The 20,645-nt window shown below is 41.1% G+C and overlaps 2 protein-coding genes across 5 annotated transcripts in view; one reads left to right on the top strand and one right to left on the bottom strand.

The window, feature by feature from the left end:
• lef1 (lymphoid enhancer-binding factor 1) overlaps window positions 1–10,016 on the top strand; it is a gene marked incomplete at both ends in the record, with an annotated part of 39,999 nt that extends 29,983 nt beyond the window's left edge. For 3 of the 4 annotated variants that reach the window (XM_079265037.1, XM_079265038.1, XM_079265039.1), the window contains 2 exons: window positions 1,455–1,503; window positions 9,937–10,016. In XM_079265037.1, coding sequence (XP_079121163.1) covers window positions 1,455–1,503; window positions 9,937–10,016 — 129 coding nt within the window. Of the gene's footprint in view, window positions 1–1,454; window positions 1,504–2,093; window positions 2,129–9,936 lie in introns of those variants that run through there. The other variant, XM_079265040.1, reaches the window with a different exon arrangement.
• A 3,543-nt stretch (window positions 10,017–13,559) lies between these two features.
• hadh (hydroxyacyl-CoA dehydrogenase) lies at window positions 13,560–20,107 on the bottom strand. Its single transcript, XM_079238313.1, has 8 exons — window positions 19,929–20,107; window positions 18,491–18,619; window positions 18,232–18,389; window positions 17,142–17,268; window positions 14,733–14,822; window positions 14,171–14,243; window positions 13,963–14,079; window positions 13,560–13,871 (listed from the first exon to the last, which is right to left on the bottom strand). Exons 1-8 carry the CDS (start codon window positions 20,043–20,045, stop codon window positions 13,753–13,755), a joined length of 930 nt encoding a protein of 309 aa, XP_079094439.1. The 5' UTR covers window positions 20,046–20,107; the 3' UTR covers window positions 13,560–13,752.
• Between the last annotated feature and the right edge of the window lie 538 nt (window positions 20,108–20,645).

Below are 20,645 nucleotides of genomic sequence, written 5' to 3' on the forward strand. Positions count from 1 at the left end.
ACTATTATTGCCACTATGAGTGAAAATTGCCTGGTAATGGCTATGCCAGCCTTTGATGTTCCACATCAGCATGGAGCTTCAGATGTAAAAGCAACTGTTAGACCGAGCTGAGGAGGCTGGATTGTTCACGCAGCATTCAGCAGCAGCAACCTTTGCTCTCCCCAGCTGCCCATTCTGTTTGTGAATGAGCTGGATTTAGGATGCAGCCTGTTTTCAGACTATATAACAGTATGTTTGTGTGTGTGTGAGGACATGTTTATGTGTGTGATTGGGAGATGTCAAAATCTGTCGATGAGAATGAGGATGTGTGTGACTTTTCTGAAAGAGAGCACCAGCTTTTATTAAAAGTGTGGCTCCGGCACTCACATTCACTCCACCACTGAAGTGCTTTGTGGTGTTTATCTGCCTCCCCTCGGACACTGACAGCATCCCTCCTCCTTCTGCCTCCACTCCTCCACTGCCAAGATGCCTCGCTGAGGGGGACACACTGAAGCACAGCGCAGTTAAAGACTAACATGAGTCAGTGACAGTCTGTCCTTACATCATTTAATTTCCAGTTTTGTAAGTACAAACGAGAGAAGAGGGTAGAGCAACGGCTCTCTGCTTTGCCTACCACGGGGAGATAAAGCCATGACTCACGCTAAACATTCCTTAGAAGATAATTTTGTCTCCTCGTAGGAGCTATTCTCTGACTGCTCCATCATCAAAATCATCAGCTGTATGCAGGAAGCGCATCATGCCTGGAAACTCCCAAAAATAGGTAACGAACTGGCACGGAAAGCATGCAGCGTTCATAGCATTGCCGTGTACCACCTCTCTCATCCTTCCTCTCACCCACACTCACTTGGTCTCTCCTCTTCCTCGTCTGCCGCAGCAGTAGAAGGCAGATTAGCTCATGAATAAGTGGATTAGCAGACTTTGCAGCAGGAAACCAAAGTGCTGCTCATATTTGACTAGAACGACTCTACACTGCTATCTATACCTATAGTCTCCCCCCTGGGGATTTTGTATAAGCTATAAATCCTCACGCAACTCCCACCACCTCACTGAAGGAAGAGCGGTGCTCTCCACAGCTGTTGAGCTGGAGTGGCCTTATTATAGGCAATGCTTTAAACTGCATTTTTGTCGTTGACACTAAGTTGTCATAGCAACCGAAAAGAAAGAAAATAAAAGTTGACCTCTATTTAACCAGGAAGGGAACTACTATAATAAAGACACTAGCAAGATTTAGTTGTAATATTTTAAGATCATTTCAATATGGGTGAATCACTCATGTATCAGGCTGTTCCCCTCTCAGCGTTGCAGAGTGTGGTGGAGTCTGGAGTCTGGGGGATGCTGGTTGGATGCCCAGCAGGGGATGAGTGAACATGGCAGTCAGCAGCAGGATATCAGAGTGGTCTAGTGAGCGTGAGTGCTGGAGCCACACTTTATGCGTTCCTCTGTTTATTTTCTAGGGAAAGAAGAAGAAGCGGAAGAGGGAGAAGATGCAGGAATCAACCTCAGGTGAGAAACGGTCTCTGCAGCTTTTTTCTGTGGTGTGTCTGTTGCATCTTGTAGATGGGAGCAGCATCTTTCCATAAAGTGTCATCATCAATAGTGTAATTCTGCAGAGCCAGTGCGCACCTTGTAAAACTGTAAAACAAGCAATTTCTTTCAGTTAATGCACAGATAAGACAAGGTGCTTGTCAGTGATCACCTACAATCAGCATTTTGGTCTGACTTGACTTTATTTGTATACTGATCAACCCTTCATCCTTTACCCATATCGCATCCCTGCTTTCACATATTACACCTACTTTGGGATTAGTCTGTCCATTCTTACGACTATTTACAGATCTTGGGCTTTGCACTGTTTGTTCGCCTTCTGCACTACCGTATGTCTTTTTTTTGCTGACCTTGTTTAGCTGCACTTTTGAGCCTCCTCTGAGCTCAGCTGTAAGCCACTGAGAATTACATTTTAAGTAAAAATGTTAGTACTTTTTTTTTTTCTTTCTTTCTTTTTGGTCTGTACACTGTTAGCCAGGTGGATGGTTATGATCCATACCATCCAGACACCTCCAAATCTTTTTAAAAAAAGATGCAATTTTCTGCAGGTACAGGCCAGAGAATGAAAACGGCGTACATCTGAGAATATGGTAAGACAAAACCCTCTATGCCCTCCCTGTCTGGTACACTCTAATATATGTCAAGTTTGTTCCTAAACTGCTAAACAGTGACTTCAGAGCTTGTGCTTACAGACTAATCCTAAAAAGGTCCACTCTAACCTCGCCATAGCCATTGTGTCAGCAATGTTTAGGCCTGCTAAGGGATTGTGCATATTTTGCATTTCTGTGTGTGTGTGTGTGTGTGTGTGTGTGTTAATATGCATGTGCATGTCTTCTGTGCTGGTCTTGTGTTAGATCTGTTTTTGTTTCAGATGCTTATGAATTATTTTTCCACAACTGTGTGGTTAAAAAAATGTTTCAACAAGATGTGTTAAATGCTTGATATATCAGGTAGCTCATCTACTCCATGTTTTTATGGGCGATGATACATCTGAAAACATTTTAACTGGCCCAGAACATTCTTTTTAGACTGCTGGTTTATTCCAGGATGTCTGCTCAGTCCCATATGGACTACATGTGTTGTCTTCCTCTGCGACTTTGTAAAGCAGAGCAGCTTTTTGGCAGGAACTTAATGAGATGCTATACCTTAATAAGATTTCATGGTATCTGGGGTCTCAGGGTGTCAATAATGCTCTCATAACAAAAGCACTACGCTGTTTTTTTGTTTTTTTTTTTTGCCCCGGTTCATATTAAACGTCAACCCCTTTCAGAATTTTTTTTTTTTTTCCCTTTCCTCTGGTGATGGTAAAGGCAAGTCTACTTTCCTTCTCAATCATAGTTAAAGTTTTTCTGCCTCCTCTTGCTTCCATCTCTTTGCTTTCCTCCTCTCTCCCTCCCCGTGAGTGGGGTAGCATCCTGTTATTCCGCTCCCTTTTGGCTGCAGGAAAAGCTGGGCAGATGTGACAAATCCGGTCTCGCGTCAAAATCGCCACAACCGCACAAAGGTTTTCCACTTGATCAATTCTTGACCCAATGGCTCTCCCTGAACCTAAAATTGGGCGCCTACCCCCTCCTTTTTTTTCATCCTTTTTTTTTTTTTTTTTTAAACAAAGCCAGTTTTCAAACACAGTGAGTGCAAGCGCTAAAAAGCACTTTATCTCTGATCCAATAATTAGCAGTGCCTAGCCGCAGCGGGATGGACACCCTTGCTGATTCTCAGTGACAGCCTTAAACTAATATGCATAATACCAAGGATACTGCCACAACTCCCCAAGCCCTCAATTTATGCAGATCCCAAAGAGCTGGATTGAGGTTAGCTTGCTGTAGACGCCAAAAAACATCTTTAAATGAACTCGTTTGTCTATTTCTTTTCATCTGTCCCAGCCTCCGCCCCATCTGTCTCTCCCGTGAGTAAGAAATCTGGGCGGAAATTTGTTAATGAGTTGGTTTTTTGGTTTTTTTGGGGGTTTTTTTGAAGGCACCTTTTTGTGTACAAAGGTTCAAACATTTGCTACTTTAGCGTTTCCTATTTTTAGCTCTTGAAAATTTGTAATGAAGAATATTCAGCCTAACAAAATGAAAGGCTTCACTATATGGAGATTCTGATTTGGAGGAAGACTTAGGACATTTTCACATCTTAATTTTTTTTTTTTTATTGCCTCTGCTGTGTTTTTTTTTTTTTTGCCAATGAGGCAAGCCAGGCATTCGTGGACTTCTTTGTTATCTTTAGAATGTCAAACAGTGGGCCCACCACACAGCTGGTTCTCACCACAGAGAAGCAATTCTCAGAGAAGTTGTCCCTCTCTCTCGTCAGTCCTTGCCCCGGCTTCCTTTTTGCTTTTTATGCCACCATACTTCTTCTTCTTCTTCTTCTTAAGCCTCAATTTTTGCAGCCCTCTTGATTTTTGTCTCTCTCTCTCTCCGTCCTGTGCTGTCAGGCTTTTGTCTGACTGAGCCCGCTTATTCGCAGCCTTTGAGATAGTTATCTGGCCGAGACACATGCATGCCCCGAGGTTCTCTCTCGTTTCAGCCACTGCACATATTTTACACAGGGGGGAGACACTCCTAACAAAAGTGGCCTTTTAACCGGGCTGGTCAGGGCAACAGAGATGCAAACACTTGCAGTGAAACCCTGTGAAAGTCATATTGCTTCACGTTTCCAGATTATGCTCTTCAGTTTACGGCTTTTTACCCTGATGTTTGATGAAATGGGTTCAGTTTTCAGGCATGTGGTCCAGAATATGCAGAATGGGTTTTTAAAATGATGCATGTGAAGGTTAAAGGTCATCTCTCACTACAATTCCTGGTCCAGAAAACTTTAAAAGGAAATGTTGTCCAACCATTGGTGGCCACTCCCCTCCACCCACACCACCTCCTCATGTCTGTCTCACTGGTGCCCTGGCTCTGCTCCCTCTGATGTGTGCATCCAGAAGTCAGCTGTCAAAAGTCTTTGATGAGGCAGGAGGGGAAGGATGGAGGGAATGTGTGTGTGCGTGTTGGGAGAAAGGGAGGGTTAGGATAGTGCCCAGTAGAAAATCCCTCATTTTCAAGAGTTGTGAGTTTACCCAGTCCTCCTCAACTGCCACTCATCCCATCGTCATTCCCACATCCTCGTGTTCCTCTCCATCTTTATTTGTCGCCTCTCGTCTCCCTGACTCTCCTCACTCCCAACAAATTTCTGTTTCTCTCGCGCACATCGGAGCAGTCAGCCAAGCATTCTGGCTGCAATTAGGCAAGATTCAGAGTCTGCTTCCATTTCCCGAGTTGTTTCAATTTGGCACTGAGCCTCTAGGCCACTGCGGCACAGCCCACTGCCTCCACACCCTGCCTTATTAGTGACCCTAGGTAATTGGGGAAGGAATTGCCACAAAAGTTAAAAAAAATAAATAAATAAATAAAACAAGGAATAAAAACTGCTCTGAGCAGCACACAAGAGATGAGAGGATGTTTTAAAGCCATACGGAGGAAGAGAAAATAGAAAGGGGATAGGAGATGGAGGAGAAAATTTGACCTTAAATTGGAGCGACGCTTCAGCTAATGTTACTGGAGGTAGGAAATGGAATCGGAAATGTTCCTCCCCTCCCTTGACCGCCACAAAGTTTGCTCTGTGAAGAAAAACAACCCTGTCAGCACTTAGTTTAAGGACCTGTAATTTAAGTACATGTATGTGGCTTCAGCTTAGAAGAACCCCAAATCTCCCACAACGATGTGTTTGTCTCGTCCTGGCCTTGCAGCTTTGTTTGACACTTTCAGAGAAAGAAGAGGGAGGGGTTAACCCCCTTAAAAGTCTGTTTGTGAGGTGGTGGGGGGGATGCAACTACAGCTCTCCGGTTGTTTAGACTGGGGCACGACATTTATTTTGATTGAGTCACGAGCCCATTGTGTTGTGGTTTGACCAGCTGCAGTAACAGTATGAGGGTCCAGTCTCCTGGCTTTTTGTGATGTCTTCCCTACTTCCTGCCTTTCACTCCGTCCTCCCCTCCACATTTCAACCCCCTCACTCCTGAGGCTCCTTTTAGGCACTGCAGTTTTTTAGGAGGAGGCGGGTATTCGTGACCTTATAAAATGCTCTCCCTGTGAGATTCTTATCTCTGAATAAAAAGCCCCCCAGGTAAAAGAGGGCACAGGCAGGAAGAGGTCCGTGGAGCTGAGAGAAGGGGTATTTACTTTTCTGCAGCTCCAGTCCGGCACATTATTATTGTAGAAAGGCTAAACTGGAACCTTGGTTCTTCTTCCATTCATTTTCTGCCGCTTTACTCCCAGTTTGTCTTCGCCGCTTCTTTTCCTGCCCCACTCCTCTGTCCCCCACGCTGGATGTGAGTGGCGGCAGAGGCCTTTTGAAGCGGGACCACAGCAGAAGGAACAGTCATTGTGCAGGCACTTTGAACCCCCCCCCCCCCCCCCCCCCCCCCCTACAGCCTGCAGTGGCTCAGACTGAGCTGTGTGGGGGCATGGGGCCAGACTTCAGCTGTCCGGGCCCCCAGCGATGCTGCCTCAGATGTGGGCGACGGCTCCCGCTAACTCCCCCCTCTTCCCACACTCGCTTCTCCTGTGTTCTCCTAGCCTCACCCACACATGCCTGAGGTTTGGGGTTTTTGGTGACTACCCCCCCCCCCTCTTTTTTTTTTTTTACTTTTTTTTTTAAACCACAGCCAGACCACACCCTTCCTCACTCTCGTATTTAACACAGGCACTGTTTTTCCTCTCAGAGTTTCAGGCCTTCCTGACTCATTTGTTAGTTTCTGAAAGTCCCTGCAGAGAAGATGCATCCCATGTGTCTGCATTTTGATTGGAGATTTAAAAAGAGCAAAATAAGAGAGACACACAGACAAAATTCAGTGTTTTATTTTATGTTGAGAATCTCCAAGCTCAGAAAAAATGCTGACAGTGCTTTTGTTTAAAACCTCACCATCTCCTCCAGGTGGATTTCCTTTTTAAATGTCCGTTTTATTTTCCCATTTGCCCCTACCAGAAGTGCTGCTACGGTTTTATTGAGTCAAGGCTCCTTTTGTAAAGGTGTCACCAAAGCTGTGCAAACTAGGCTAAAGTCACTGCAGAGAAATGTGTTCAGGATACCCTTTGAGATGTAGCATCTCAGTTCTGAGGCTTCCCCAAGAACTCACACCTCTGTTAGTCTGAGCTACACTAAAATAATCTCAATATACGGAAAAGCTGGCAGTTCTGCAGGACGTTAAGTTAAACTGATAAGTACAAAAGTTTATGAGCCATCTTGACTAGATTAGAAAGATGCGGACAGAAACAGTACTTGTGTTTCTACCTGTGTTTTTGTTGTGTTATGGTTGCTGAGCAGATGTGTCGATATCCAAACAACCAAACATTCACAGATTTTTATGAGCTTTTTGCTTATATAATTATAGAATTTCCAACATTTATCAGTTTATAACTTCTAAATCATCATGCAGAGTTTTTCTGCAATGTTAAACCCAAGATAAAAGGGGGAAATGGTGCTTTTAATGCATACAGTTACTGTTTCGGACTCCTTCCAGGTTAAGCAGAATCCTCCTTACTCATATTGCTTTGTTAGCATTTTCCTCCGTTTCGCTCGCCCTCCTCCTCCTCTCTACTCTCTGCCATGGTAAAGTCTGCACCCAGCCTGTTCCATACACAGCACTTGGCTTAGTTTTAGTGTAATTTGTCAGCAGTGTTTTCTTTTTTAATAGAACCAAAAAGGAAGAGGGGAAAAAAAAACCTGGGTATAGTTTAGTGTGGGGAGGTGAGTGGTGGAGGGGTTGCCAGGATGGAGGTTAAAGGGCTATAAGGCGTGTGGGGGCCCCAGCTGCGGGCGCTTTGATTTGTCCTGGGAGGTGAAAGCGGCGATTGAGGCGCGAGGCTGTGCCAGTTATCTTAACCTCCCACACTTCAAAAGCTGGGTGAGAGCTCGCCCGACTCCTTCCTCCCTCCCACCCTCCGTCATGTAAAGGCAAAGGAATGGGGGGGGGACTAAACCTTCCCTCACCCTCTGAACAGAGGAGCGTTTCATTTCCTGCAAAAAAAAAAAAAAATCCAGCCAGCATTCCTGAGCTCTAATGTAGAAGGAGGTGAAGGGGGGGGGGTCAAGTTGCTTCTGAATCCCAGTGTTTGTGTCGGCTGGACCTTGTGAAGCACTGGCCTTCTGCCCCCTACAAGCAACCACCACACAGCCCTGCTGTTACTACCAACCCTTTTTTTTTTTTTTCTCTTAAATATGAACACACACTCAGTCGCACATGTGTGTGTGTGTGTATGTGCGTGGATATATACACTCACTCATGCTCAGACTCAAACTTGCCCGCAGCCCCTCAGGACTCTTCCCCAGGCAGGAAGGTCGGTGCTTTTCATGTCTGCAGTGGGGGAAGGAAAAATGCTCCCCAGGAAACTGGGTGCAGGGCCGGGCGTGCGGGCTGGCTTTGAGATCCCGGGATGAAAAGAAGGAAGGCGGCAGAGGTAAATAAAAGCGACAGGGGCTCTCTCTTGTACTCCAAGCACTGTGTTCCTTTCAGTTTCTCCTCTGTGCTGCTCCGGGGTCAGCTCTCCTCAGGAATGGTGGCCTCTGTCCCGTTCCCTTTTATCCACATGTGGTAAAGCAGTCTGCTGGGTGGCGTGTTTGTGTGTGCGGTAAGACTTTCAAGAGTTAAGATGCAGCGAGCAGCAGGACTTGACTGACTCCTCTCCCATAAAAACACACTTGGCGTTTCCACAAGGGAGAAGCAAACTAATATTGTTTCTTTTCCTTGTTTTTTAGTCCTCACAAAACATCCATCTTTTTTTAGTCGCAGGAGGCATCTACCCACCTCTGTCTCTGCCGCTCCACTTTGATCACACATTCTATTTGATGCTGCTCGTGTCTAAAATAGCTCTCCTTGGCTTGTCAATAACTGAAACTAACTCTGTTATGTTAGCTCTAGCCCAGATCACAGGAGGGAAAAGAACACTGCTGCAGTTTGACAATTTCCCTGCGAGGAAAACGGAGCTGGTTTCATGAACGTCCTCTGTAGCGGATTCAGATTAAACCTTGATGTCACCCTGAATCTAAACTGGACTACTGTGTTTTCCCCAAACTCTGCTAGCTTTAACCAGCTGGGTCACTGTAATGATCCCACTGTGTGGAAAGAGAACCCGCTGGTCCTCGAGTTGCCTGTTTGTGTGATGTATTTTCAGTAATTGACTCCATTCCCAAGCGTGCATTAATACCGCTGGCTTGTGGAGATTTGTTGGAGCTCACTGGGACACATGTGGGTTAGTAAGGGCATCTTGTCTCTCTTGATGTTACAAATTGTGCACACAGCAAAAAGAAGCTCAAAATATATCTTGAGAGGAGGATTACAAGTACTGGATTTTTTTTTTTTTTTTTTTTTTTTTTTTAAAGAAAGGAAAACAAAAACTTTTCTTAATGTATTTACTTACACATTAGCTGTGGTGTTAGTCAGGATTGGCTCTTCCAATCTTCTACGTGGAACATACGAGCCGTTTGATGTCACATGTAGCGCTGGCAGGTTTTGCTACACAGAAAACAACTTTTGTGGGAACTTTAAAAATGTTTTTGTTTGGGTTTTTTATTTTGTAAATAGTTTGTCACTTGTGAAGCCCACCTTCATATTTACCGTTTCCAATAACCAGACTGGTGTGGTGCAGTTGGCTGTGGTGAGCTGTGGGATCCGCTCACCTTCTGAACACTGTTCTGAAGTGGTGTCAATGGAGTGTAGCAAGTGTGGGCCATTTCTCTGACGTGGGGATTTTTTTTTTTTTTTTTTTAACCTCTGCCTACTGGTTTTTAGAAATGCACTTTATGAACGCTCAAGATGGCAAATCGTGGGTTATTCAGGAAAATCCAGAATTTCCTTTTTATGTTTTCCCATCGCCCACCTGCAGCACAAGCTTCATAAATGTCAACCAGGAGCTGCAAAATTGGGTGAGATAGTGAGAGGAGGAATGAGCAGAGACGGGAGCTGGGTCACAGCAACCCCCATGTTGAACTACATCAAAGCACGGCCGGCCCACATCCTGTCGCTGACCTATAACCCCGCTGTAGTTCAGCGCGGGGCTCAACATTGCTGCCAAGGCAATTTTTTTTTTTTTCTATCAGCTGTAAGATGACTAAGAACAATAATAAGACAAAAAAAACCCAAAAAACTAATGATTGATTGTGTAGATGGAGAAGACAGATAATCTGCATGTTCTCCGAGCAGGCAAGTATGCACACATGGTGAGATACCTCCCAGTCACTGAGTCATGATCATGTGTCTGGTTTGGGTTTAACTGAATGTGAAGAATGTTTTGGTCTGTGTTGTTTCAGATGCAAGACTTTCCTTTTGTAAAAAATGTTGTTACATTAGTTAGCGTGATTAATTAAGCTGTCTTCTTCTTTGTTTGTTTCCTTGTAACCCCCCTCCAGGAGGAAAACGGAACGGTTTCTCCACATGCAAAGCAAAGGCAGCAGCTACGGGCCCTCTGCTTGAGATGGAGGCCTGTTAAATTCCATAAAGACCCTTAACAATTCAAACTGAAGCCTCCAGTTCTCAGTGGACCCCTCCCAACCCCAGCCACCTCCCAACTTACCCCATCTAACCCTTACTCCTTTATCCTCAATACAGTCATACGCTACCACCATCAACAAAAACACTTCCCTGTTTGACCCAACTCCTTCCCCCAAAAGGCACCTACTGTAAAGACACTGAATTGAACAAGACAATCATGATTACTAGGAGCACCCTCACACAACTTTGCCCTTCTTCACCCAGAAAACATCAGTTCCAACATCTGTTTCTGTCAGTTTCCTTAAAGTATCAGCTTTACTGCAATCCCAGGCACTGCACTGAAAAACAGCAGCAATTGTGATGTGCGCACAGACTTCTTCCCTGCACTGCCCAAACAATCCCGACACCTGTCACTAAGTTATTCTAAGTTATTTGTCACCTGTTCCTTTTGTACAGTCCATTAGGCTGACATTCACTCCCTCCCACCTCCTTTCTCCATCTCTCACTGGATTTTCGAGACCATCTGGGGTTTCACCCGATTGACCAAACACCTCTTTTTTTAGACTGCACTAAGGAAGATGGAGGGATCTCATCTTGTCAAAGAAACGTCCTCAAGGCGCCATTTTAATTTGTTGTTGACCAAGTTGGTGCGAGAATGGATCAACGTTTTGATTTGCGTTTAATTTTAGACTTTTTTTTTTTTGTTTGTTGTTTTTTAAATCTTGAATCCTTGTTTCAACTTCTTGGTGTATATTTTAGTGATTTTTTTTCTTTTTATATAGTGGTATATATGAAAATAAGCTTTGGACACAGGAAAGCCATTTTTCTTGTTGAAGCATCTTGCAGAAAATTTAAACTTAAGGCTTCTTTTGATAACTATTTGTAACAAATAGTGACCTCGAGTCTTGCTCAGATGTAAAATAATGCTCAGTATGTGTACTTTTTCAAAAAAAACAAAACAAAAAACTGTCAGGATTTGTCAATTTTCTTGGTATTTTTGCAGGCTACATTAGGACAAGGGCGAAAGTGACAGCTCAGAGGCCTATATTTTATTGTTCTAAAACATGACAAATGAAGCAGATATATATATTTACCCCCAGCACTTGACAGTCTTTCTTTTATTGCAATGGACCTTTGTCTTTTCTCTCTGGTAGCTAATAGTGTGGTCTTTAGCCATGTTGTTTATTCCATGCAAACATCTCTGTAACATTTTGATTTTAATGCTCTCTTTTAGTATTACTTGATGAATTCCTTCTTTGTTTTTTTTTTTGTTTTTTTTTTTTTATCATATTTTTGGTCACTGTCATCTTGGTATAGCATTTTGCTTCCCAAGTGGTCATATTTGAATTGTTTCAATATGTTTTGTTTTTTAAAGAAAAATAAAAAGGCACCATTGGCTCATTTGATTGCTTGTGTGGTGGAAAGGCCAGAGCTAGATGTGCCACATGTAAAAGTCTTCTGTGTCATCCTTGGAGATTACACTCAAGTATCTGTAGGCAGGGGCGGTGTGTGGTGGTGTAACATATACAATATCTCTGTGGAAAGTTCAAGCTTAAATGTGCAAAAAAGCAATTATCACTTAAAGCACATTATGCATCTTTACTATATATCATGTGAAGACAAACTTGCAGAATCAAAGGATATAAACGTTTTTGAGATTAGTCTTTCCTCCTATCTCAAAGAAAATTGAAGACTTAAGGCAAATGGTGCTGCATAAAAAGTCATATTTGAGGGGGAAATAATATAAAAATGAATCTAGATGTTTTGTTGCATTTCTAATTAAAAGGCGCCACCTTGTGTTCATATTGAAGAAACTGGAACAAAGTGATCATGAAAACTGCTAAAAAATTCTATTTATTCAAGCAGTTTACAGTACAAAAGCACAAAATCAGATGTTTTAGTCAAAGTATTTAACCATTTATTTCTGAATCCATTTGGTTAAAACAATCCAAATATCCATTAAATGTGAACAGAAGCCGCAGGGATTGATTTACCGGTATGTTATTAAAGGTTAACTATTGGTATAAAGGCTGCTTTTTACTTTGATCTATTCTGCTGATTGTGAGATCAGATGAACTGTCTTCGTTTCACGATGCTGACTGGTGCATGAACAACAGAAGACTCTCTTCATGTGCATCTCTGCCAAAGGGCAAATCTTCAAAAAGTTAAAAGTCAAACATTGATTTACAAAACTTCAGAGGAGACTATTGTTCTCCAATATGCTGCTGAAAACTTAAAGCAGACATACAGAGAGAGCGGACTCTTCTGTGATGTACAAGTTTTGTATTTAAAAATTCAACTTTCACACTGAAACATTCAGATTTCAAAGAGCAGGTGGAAAATGACTTTTTTTCAACAAAGTGACTGCAAATTGGGTAACAAATAATTTTTTAGAATTCAGTTTTTGATTTTTACAGCAAGTGATCAAAGACATTTTAATAATCCTGAATAGAAAATCGTGTTGTCATAATGGTATAAAAGTAATTTTTTACGATTATTTGTGTTGTACAAGACAGACCTCCTGTATACTCTTTGTTGGAACTACGTTGAAGAAGCCTCTGACCGAACACCCTTTGTTTTTATCACTAAACATTTATAAGGAATGGAAAGACTTTCAGGTTTCGTTAAAATGGTTTTAAAATAATCCTATTGCAAAAATATTTTAATGAAGAATCTGCACATTCAGGCTGAAATGTAATTGGACAGTTAACATAACCTAATTAAAATGTTTGCATTTAATAGTTTTGTTGAAAATCCACACATACCACCCACCATTCCTTCTTTGTCTTCCTCTGCCGGACTTTTACTTCAGCTGTCTTCAGTTGTTGCTTGTTTGAACGTCTTTCAGCTTTTAATTTTTCTTAAACAACTGAAATTCAGTCAACATTGTGGAAATTTTATGACTAACTCAGCCATAGGAGAATATGCCACTTATTAAATAACTCCTGCTTCCACACCATGTTTTGGGTCATTCTTAATTTGTGCTGCGACGAGATCTTCTATAAACGTTGCTGGATGTGAGCACTCACTGAATCCCTACAACTTTAGATTTCATCCTGCTGCTTTTATCTGCTGTCATATCATCAATAAACACCAGAGACCCAGAGCTATCTGAAGCGATGCACACACCATCTAACTGCCTCCACCATGTTTTACAAAAGAAATGCTGTACCTTGGATCAGAAGCTGTTCCAAAAACCTTAATATCCAATAGCAACAAACATTCAGTTTAGATCTTAAAGTTTACTTTTCTGCATGAAGTTTTCAGTTTCTATGTGAAGATCAAAGCTCTGCGGCGGAGCTGCTGATGACAGCATCAATTCTGGGTGATGATGGTTCTTGACCACAAGCAACCTCTGTCACTTTGTCTTCAGTTAATACTATAAACCGCATATATCAGAGAACATTTCATAGAGATGTTACAGCACTGCCGACTTTGAACAAAATGTTTTAAGATCACACTAAAAAAAAAAAAGAAAATATCTTTTATGTTTTACATATCAATCAGCATCAGATCAATGAGCACAAGACACCAGTTTATGGAAAATCTGTTTAATCAGATTAGAATTCAGACATTCATCCATCTTTTAGAGGAAATCTGTAAGGAAATGAACTGAGAGAAAAAGTTGATGTGAAAGGCACTTTGCTCTTTCAGTTTTTTTTCTGTTCTTGTTTGAAAGCTTACTTTTCAAAACCCTGATGAGCTGAGCATGAAAACCACGAAGCCACATGTGATTACTTGTACTTGTAGAATCCCTCTCCTGTCTTTTTGCCATATTTGCCCTCCGCAACCAACTTGTTCAGCAGTTCACTTGGGGCAAACAGGGGGTTGTCAGGTTCCGCTGCGCTCCAACCTGAAAACAGGCATGAGGGGAAAATGAACACTTCACTCAGAGTAGTTCTGCTTCTTCTCATAATGAAAGTATCCACACTGTTTTTACTCACCATCGATGATGAACTTCATTGTATCCAGTCCTACATAGTCAGAAAGCTCAAAGGGTCCCATGGGATAACCTGCACCAAGTTTCATGGCAATGTCGATGTCTTCTTTGGATCCATGACCTGAGAAGAAAACCAAAGAACAGAACTGAAGCCATGTAAATGATGTTAAAGGATAAAGAATGAGGGTTGCCGTATTGAATGGTGCACTCACCTCTCTCATGCAAGCGGAGGGCCTCCATCATGTAAGGAACTAGGAGACGGTTTACAATGAATCCAGGCGTATCCTGATTTGAATAGAAGGAGAATGTTAGCTTCAGACAATGCGTAAATGCTTTCATTAGTTTGACAATTTCAACAGATTTATAAAACTGCCCGTTGCGTTTCTGTTCTTGTTTGAAAGCTTATTTTTCAACTTCATGGCCATAAAAAATGAAGCCATTTTCACAACTGTTCACTTTTCCATCTGCGTATTTTGTAAGATGAGATGAGATGAGACGAGATAGATAAAGATAAAGATATGTAAAGATTAAATAAAGATAAAGATAAGTAAAGATAAAGGTAAGTAAAGATAAATTAAAGATAAAGATTAAAAAAAAGATAAAGATAAGTAAAGATAAAGACAAGATAAAAACAAGACAAGACAAGATAAGATAAGATAAACTTTATTTGTATAGCGCTTTTCATAGACACAAGATCACAAAGTGCTTCACTACAATAAAAACATATAAACAAAACATACAATAGCAAGAAGTACTACTAAAAGTGGATCTCACCTTGCAGGACACTGGTGTTTTTCCAAGTGCTTTGCTGAAGTTTAGGAGGGAATCGAAAGTCTCTTGGCTCGTTGCTGAAGTTCCAATGACCTACAAAACATTTTTAGTCAAACATTTAAACCGACTCAGGCCTTTAACAGCATTTGTACCTATTAAACCTAAATCAAAGTAAACATGCAAGTCAACAGAAAACATCCAGTAAGCAGCAGTTGTCTGAACAAAACAAACAAAAAAAAAAGCCTTGTTTTTTTATTTCCGTTAATTTTATAGGCAAAGATCAACCAGTAATCTATCAGTTTTAGAAACGTAGGGAGAGTCAAAAGCAAGTCAACTGCAAATAAGGCCAATCTTTGCTCTCCTAATGACATCTCTATACCTGTAATATCCTATCTCTGCCTGATCTCTGTCCCAAGGGCTCAATAAATAAGGCAAAGAGGAGCGGCGATATGCAGCACCTGTCTGGTTCCTCTTTCCATGTAAATGATTCTGTGATGTCTCCATTAATTTTATTCTGGCTGCCGGACTATTATATAATCCGGAGAGAATGTCTGTCAGTGAGAGATGAAAGCCAGATTTTTGGGAGGTTTTAAATATAAAAAAATCATCTCAGAGTCAAAAGCCTTTTCAGCATCTAATCTCAGTAGCAGGGTTTCAAGTTTCTGTTGATCTGCGCGTCTCATTATGTGTAATATCCTCCTGACACTGTCCTGTGTCTGTCTGTGTTTGATGAACCCCGTCTGGTCTTTATGAATCAAGTTTGGTTATATTTCTTACTATTGTTTTGCTGAAATTGAAGCGAACAGTTTGTAGTCCATGTTTGGAATATTAATTGATCGGTAGTTCAGTTCCATTTGATCTTTTCCTCCTTTTGCAAAAAATGCCTCGTTGACATTAGAGGAAACTGGACCGACTGGTTTGTGATGATGTAAAGGCAACAGTAACCTAAATGCCCACCGGATACAACCAAGGTATGCAGAATGTCACCTCTGAATGAACAATATGTCGAATTTTAAATTAGGTGGACTATAGCAACAGAAGACCATACTGGGTGCCGCTCCTGTCAGCTAGGAGCAGGAAACTGAAGCTACAACTTAAACTCACTCGTTTAATTGGACATTCCATGATGAAAAAATGTTGCCTGTTCCGATGAGTCTTGATTTCAGCTGCAACGTTCAGGTGGCAATGTGGAAGCATGAACCCTTCCTGCCATCTATCAATAGTTCAGACTGGTGGTGGTGTAATGGTGTGGAGCAGGGATTACCAAATGCAGTCCTTGAGGCCCAGTATCCTGCAGGTATTGAATGTTTCCCCGGGTCATTAAAGGACTTGTGCAAAACTTGACAAGCTTACTTTATTTTGAAACAGAAGTGTTTCAGTAGGGAAACAATCAATACCTGCAGGACACTGACCCTCGAGGACCGGATCTGGATATCCCTGGTGTGGGGAATAATATGTGTAGAGGCCATTTCTGGGTTTTTCTCTTCTTTTATGGCTGTTATGCAAGTTAAATTATTTTTTGTATAATATCTTAGTATATTAAGTTATATTACATAGATTTTTATTTAAAGTCTGTTATACCATGGTCTGGGTGAATACTCGATTCTGATTGGCTGCAGGTTGTCGTAGTATTATTTAGCTTTTTTGATGAGTGTGAGAAAGATGAGGGAAGACAGGTAATTTATGTCACGTTCGAGGGCAGGAAATCTGTGTCAGGTGGTGCCAGACAGGATGAAATGATTTTTTTTTTTTTTTACCACTTTCAGGTGTTTTATTGGTTTTTGTTAACTGGAACAAATATATATTGATCCACCTTTATTCTATTTTTTTTTTTTGTTTGTTTAAAAAAATTTAAATTATTTGTAATTTTCTAAATCCTTTCCCTTTTTATTTTATTTGGGTTTTGGAAGTGCGTCCAAAAATCAGACAGTCCACGCTGCCACCGCCTTTAAAAGTAACGTGGAAAAGGCTGGTACAATATGTTTGCAACTTTGAGGCCCTTTTTATGAACTGAGCATCATATTAACACCACAACCCACCTGGATATTGTCGCTGAGCATGTCTATCCCTTTGTGACCAAAGTGTACATCCCCTACTCCAGCAGGATAATGCACCATGTCACATAGCTCAAATCATATCAAGCTGGTTTCTACAACATGACAACAAGTTCACTGTACTCCAATGGCCTCCTCATTTACCAGATGTCATTCTAACAGAGCATGATGTGGTGGACAGGAAGATTCTCATCATGGATGTGCAGCAAACAAGTCTGCAGCAACTGTGTGAAGCTTCATGTCAATATGGAGCAAAATCTCTGAGGAATGTTTCCTACATATTCTTTAATCTATGACACCAAGAATTAACAAAGTTCTGAAGGCAAAAGGAAGTCTAACAGTGTCCTAAAAACTTTACCTCTACAAGCTTCATCATTGGGACGGGGTTGAAGAAGTGAAGGCCACCAAATCTGTCCAGCCTGCTGGTGGAGCTGGCGATGTCAGTAATGGGCAGAGAGGATGTGTTGCTGGCAAAGATGGTGTGTCTACAACAGAGTACAGAATACTGTAAAAACAAAACAGCGGGAAACAATTAAGAAATTATCTTTTTTTTTTTAAGGACAATATGTAATAAACTTCTTTGGTTTGCAAAGAGTTTAAGATGCTATACTTCTTAGATGTACTAAAGAACAGTGGGCTGCCATGTTTTGGCACCCAGAAAACAGATGTAGGGGGGTTAAGTGCCTTGCTTGAGGGCTTCCAGAGTTGTCCTCTGCACACAACAGGTTGCTGATTCATGTCCTCATATCAACCACTTGATTCCATGAAGCATTTCTGCCAGATTAAGTTCAAACCTTTGACCTGGTCACTGATGAAACATTAACTTTATTATTCTTCAACCAAACACACTTGTGTGCTAAGGATATTGAGATCACAGACCAATGTCCTCTCATTTTCCTTTAGGATTTGCACGTTTGTTTCACAAATTACTGTCCCATTAACAATGGAAAGAGATGTAATGAAAAACACCCAAAACACTTTCCAGCAGCCTGAGAACATGATCTTTAGTACAGGCAGGCAGAATTCTTCTTTTTGGAGACATGTGGTTGTGTTTTGCACATTACTGTTGTCCAGTGATGGCTGGGATTTAAATATCTTTCAGTGTGAGAGAATAACATGCGACTTCATAGGCTATTTTGAGGATTTTTGTGGAAATTTGATGATGTTTTCGGTCATATTTATGTATTTATGCAAAAAAAAGAGAAATTCCAAAAGGTTTGCAACATTTCAGGTGATACTTTGTATAAAAAAAATAAATATTTGAAGCGTTATGAGCTGATTCAGTCATCTGAAACAGTGATAACTGAACAAGAAACACATTTCAGAAAACAGCATGCATAACAACATTGTCATCAATATGGGCTTTGTATCAAAAACTTGTCACAAAGTCAGCATCCACTTCTTATCTGACATCTTCAACAATTCAACAGAACTGAGGCCGTGCTTACGCTGGTGCCAGCTTGTCAAGCCGACCAAAAATATCCTGTTTGATCTTTAAATTTTCCACAATGGCTTCCAACACGAGGTCTGAGGACTGAGCTGCAGCTCCAGCATCTGTCGCAGTCGACACGTTTTTCAAGACTTTCTGAATGAATTCTTCGCCAGCCTGGAATAAACCAAAACAAAAGACAACATTCTCTATGAACACATTTATAACCATTACAGATGTGGCCGTCCATTTGCCTCTGTGGATGTACACCGTCTCACCTCCGGTTTATCAGCAAACTTCTTCTTCACCACTCTCCTTAGACTCCCTTCAATTCCCTTGACAGACTTCTTCAGGATGTCATCGGATGTGTCCACCAGTGTCACTGTGTGGCCGGTTGCTGCAGCAACCTAGCGGACAGCGGAAGTTCAGTATAGCTTAGAGCCAGTAATGATAACCTGTGTATATTTACACTCTGAAAATGCCTCAGACATGCACGTCATCACTATTAAATGTTTTCACTAAAATAATCCCTCAATCAACATTCATACACTGTATCTGTATTCTCCATGAGAACCCACTTTTATGTAGTTTCCCTGACCACTTCTCTCAAGAAGTTCAAGATGTTTTCAGAAGGTATCATTAGGTTTCATTTCGTAAAACGTGGCTTTCTTTCTTTTCTTTTACATGAACACAACTTTAAAGTGGTTTGTATTTCTGCAAGAAACATGTTTGTTCTCCCTTTGCAGGCAAGTTTAGATAATCCACATACATATAACTAATTCATAACGAAAACCTGTTTAGAGTAGAAGTGGACATTTTAGTTTATTTCCATTTATAAGATCATGAAGGAGAGGGTTAGGTCTTGCCCCACACATATATGTTAAAGGTTTTTGAGAAATTATACTCCACATGTGTGATTGTAGTCGTTATCAGACATTCTACCACAATATATCTTTTTCAGACGTTAGACTGTCTCGAGGTGATTAGATTTCACATTAAGAGACCGACAATGGTCTTACTTTTACATAATTGCAAAAGGAATTGTGAGCTTTCTTTCATAACAATATTTAATCTTCTGATGCATGAATCATTAAAATACAATGCCACATTTTTTTGACATGCAATATTTAACTATTAAACATGTACAGACACTTTTCATTGTCTTTAAAATTATTTGACTTTTTATTTATCTATTCTATTACAAAAAAGAAAAAAAAAAAATCCAAATTCCTATAGTCAAATTTATAGCATAGAAATATCCCATAAAAATGGACTAGTATCATTTTCTTGTCCTGTTTACCACTGAGGTAAAGTTGGCAATTACATGTACGTGCATATAAGACATTATATACTATATTTGTTTATACTTTAGTGGGTGGCTGCAGGTAATCTCCTAATGTCCACTGAAGCGAAAAAAATGTAAATATACCATTCTCACTTATGAATATACTAGAATATACTATGAATATAAAGAACAACCTTTGAATAGGTGTAGTGGACACGATGCATCAAAGGGTTAAATGCTTATGAAAAACTTGAAATAATGGTATACTGTCTTTGCAATTAATTCATCTCATCTCCCAGAGCCAGGTTTTAGCTTTAAGACCACCATTAGAACCGCTCTGCTGTGTGAGGTGCAACTTAAACCCCCCAACTCTGAAAAAATGCTGTTTTCCATAACGAGGCGAGCACGTCTCATATCAAATCGTGGCTTACTTGTGCAATTCCTGCACCCATCTGTCCACCTCCGATGATCGTAACCTGTTTAATGACAACATTCCTGACAGCGGAGGACGAGAAGCCTCTGACAAGCTGGTGAGCGTAGAAAGCCATGATCTGCTGCGGACCCCCGACTCGATGAAGGACACGCTGAACAGGGTGACCAATCACGTGACCCAGAAGGCGACACCGCTTCCACCTCTTGGAGTTCTTCTGCTTCTTCGAGTTAGGATCCCTGTGTTTGGTGCATTACCGCCACCTTCTGCTCCGGTGCCCCCCTCAAAGTCTTCCGATGGATTTAAACTTGGTTTCTTTAGTTTTTACTGCAAAAATACATTTTAAAGACACACAACCTTTCAGTCTTACAAACTGAGCTGTGTTTGTTAGGTGATCAGCTTAAATGCAGGTGGCTGTGGAGACCTCCACTGGAATGTTTGGAGCTTTCTATCCTGTGCATTAAAATTAAATAAACAAAATAAGTCTTCCCGGTACACCATTTTTTAAAGGCCAAATGCATATGTTTTTGGGTCTGCTGGGGTCTTTTGGGTCACACGAACTCTGAAAGCCTCTTTTTCCAGTTGGAAGCACAACATCGACCTCTGTTGGGGAAAATTAATACTACACTTACACGTTTTGTCAACATGAAAACTCGACAATATGAGTCAAATGTTGACATTTAATGTAATTTAAAGCAATGATTCAGTTTTGGATGGA

Source organism: Telmatherina bonti (genome assembly GCF_933228915.1).
Source record: "Telmatherina bonti genome assembly, chromosome: 3".
NCBI lineage: Eukaryota > Metazoa > Chordata > Actinopteri > Atheriniformes > Telmatherinidae > Telmatherina > Telmatherina bonti.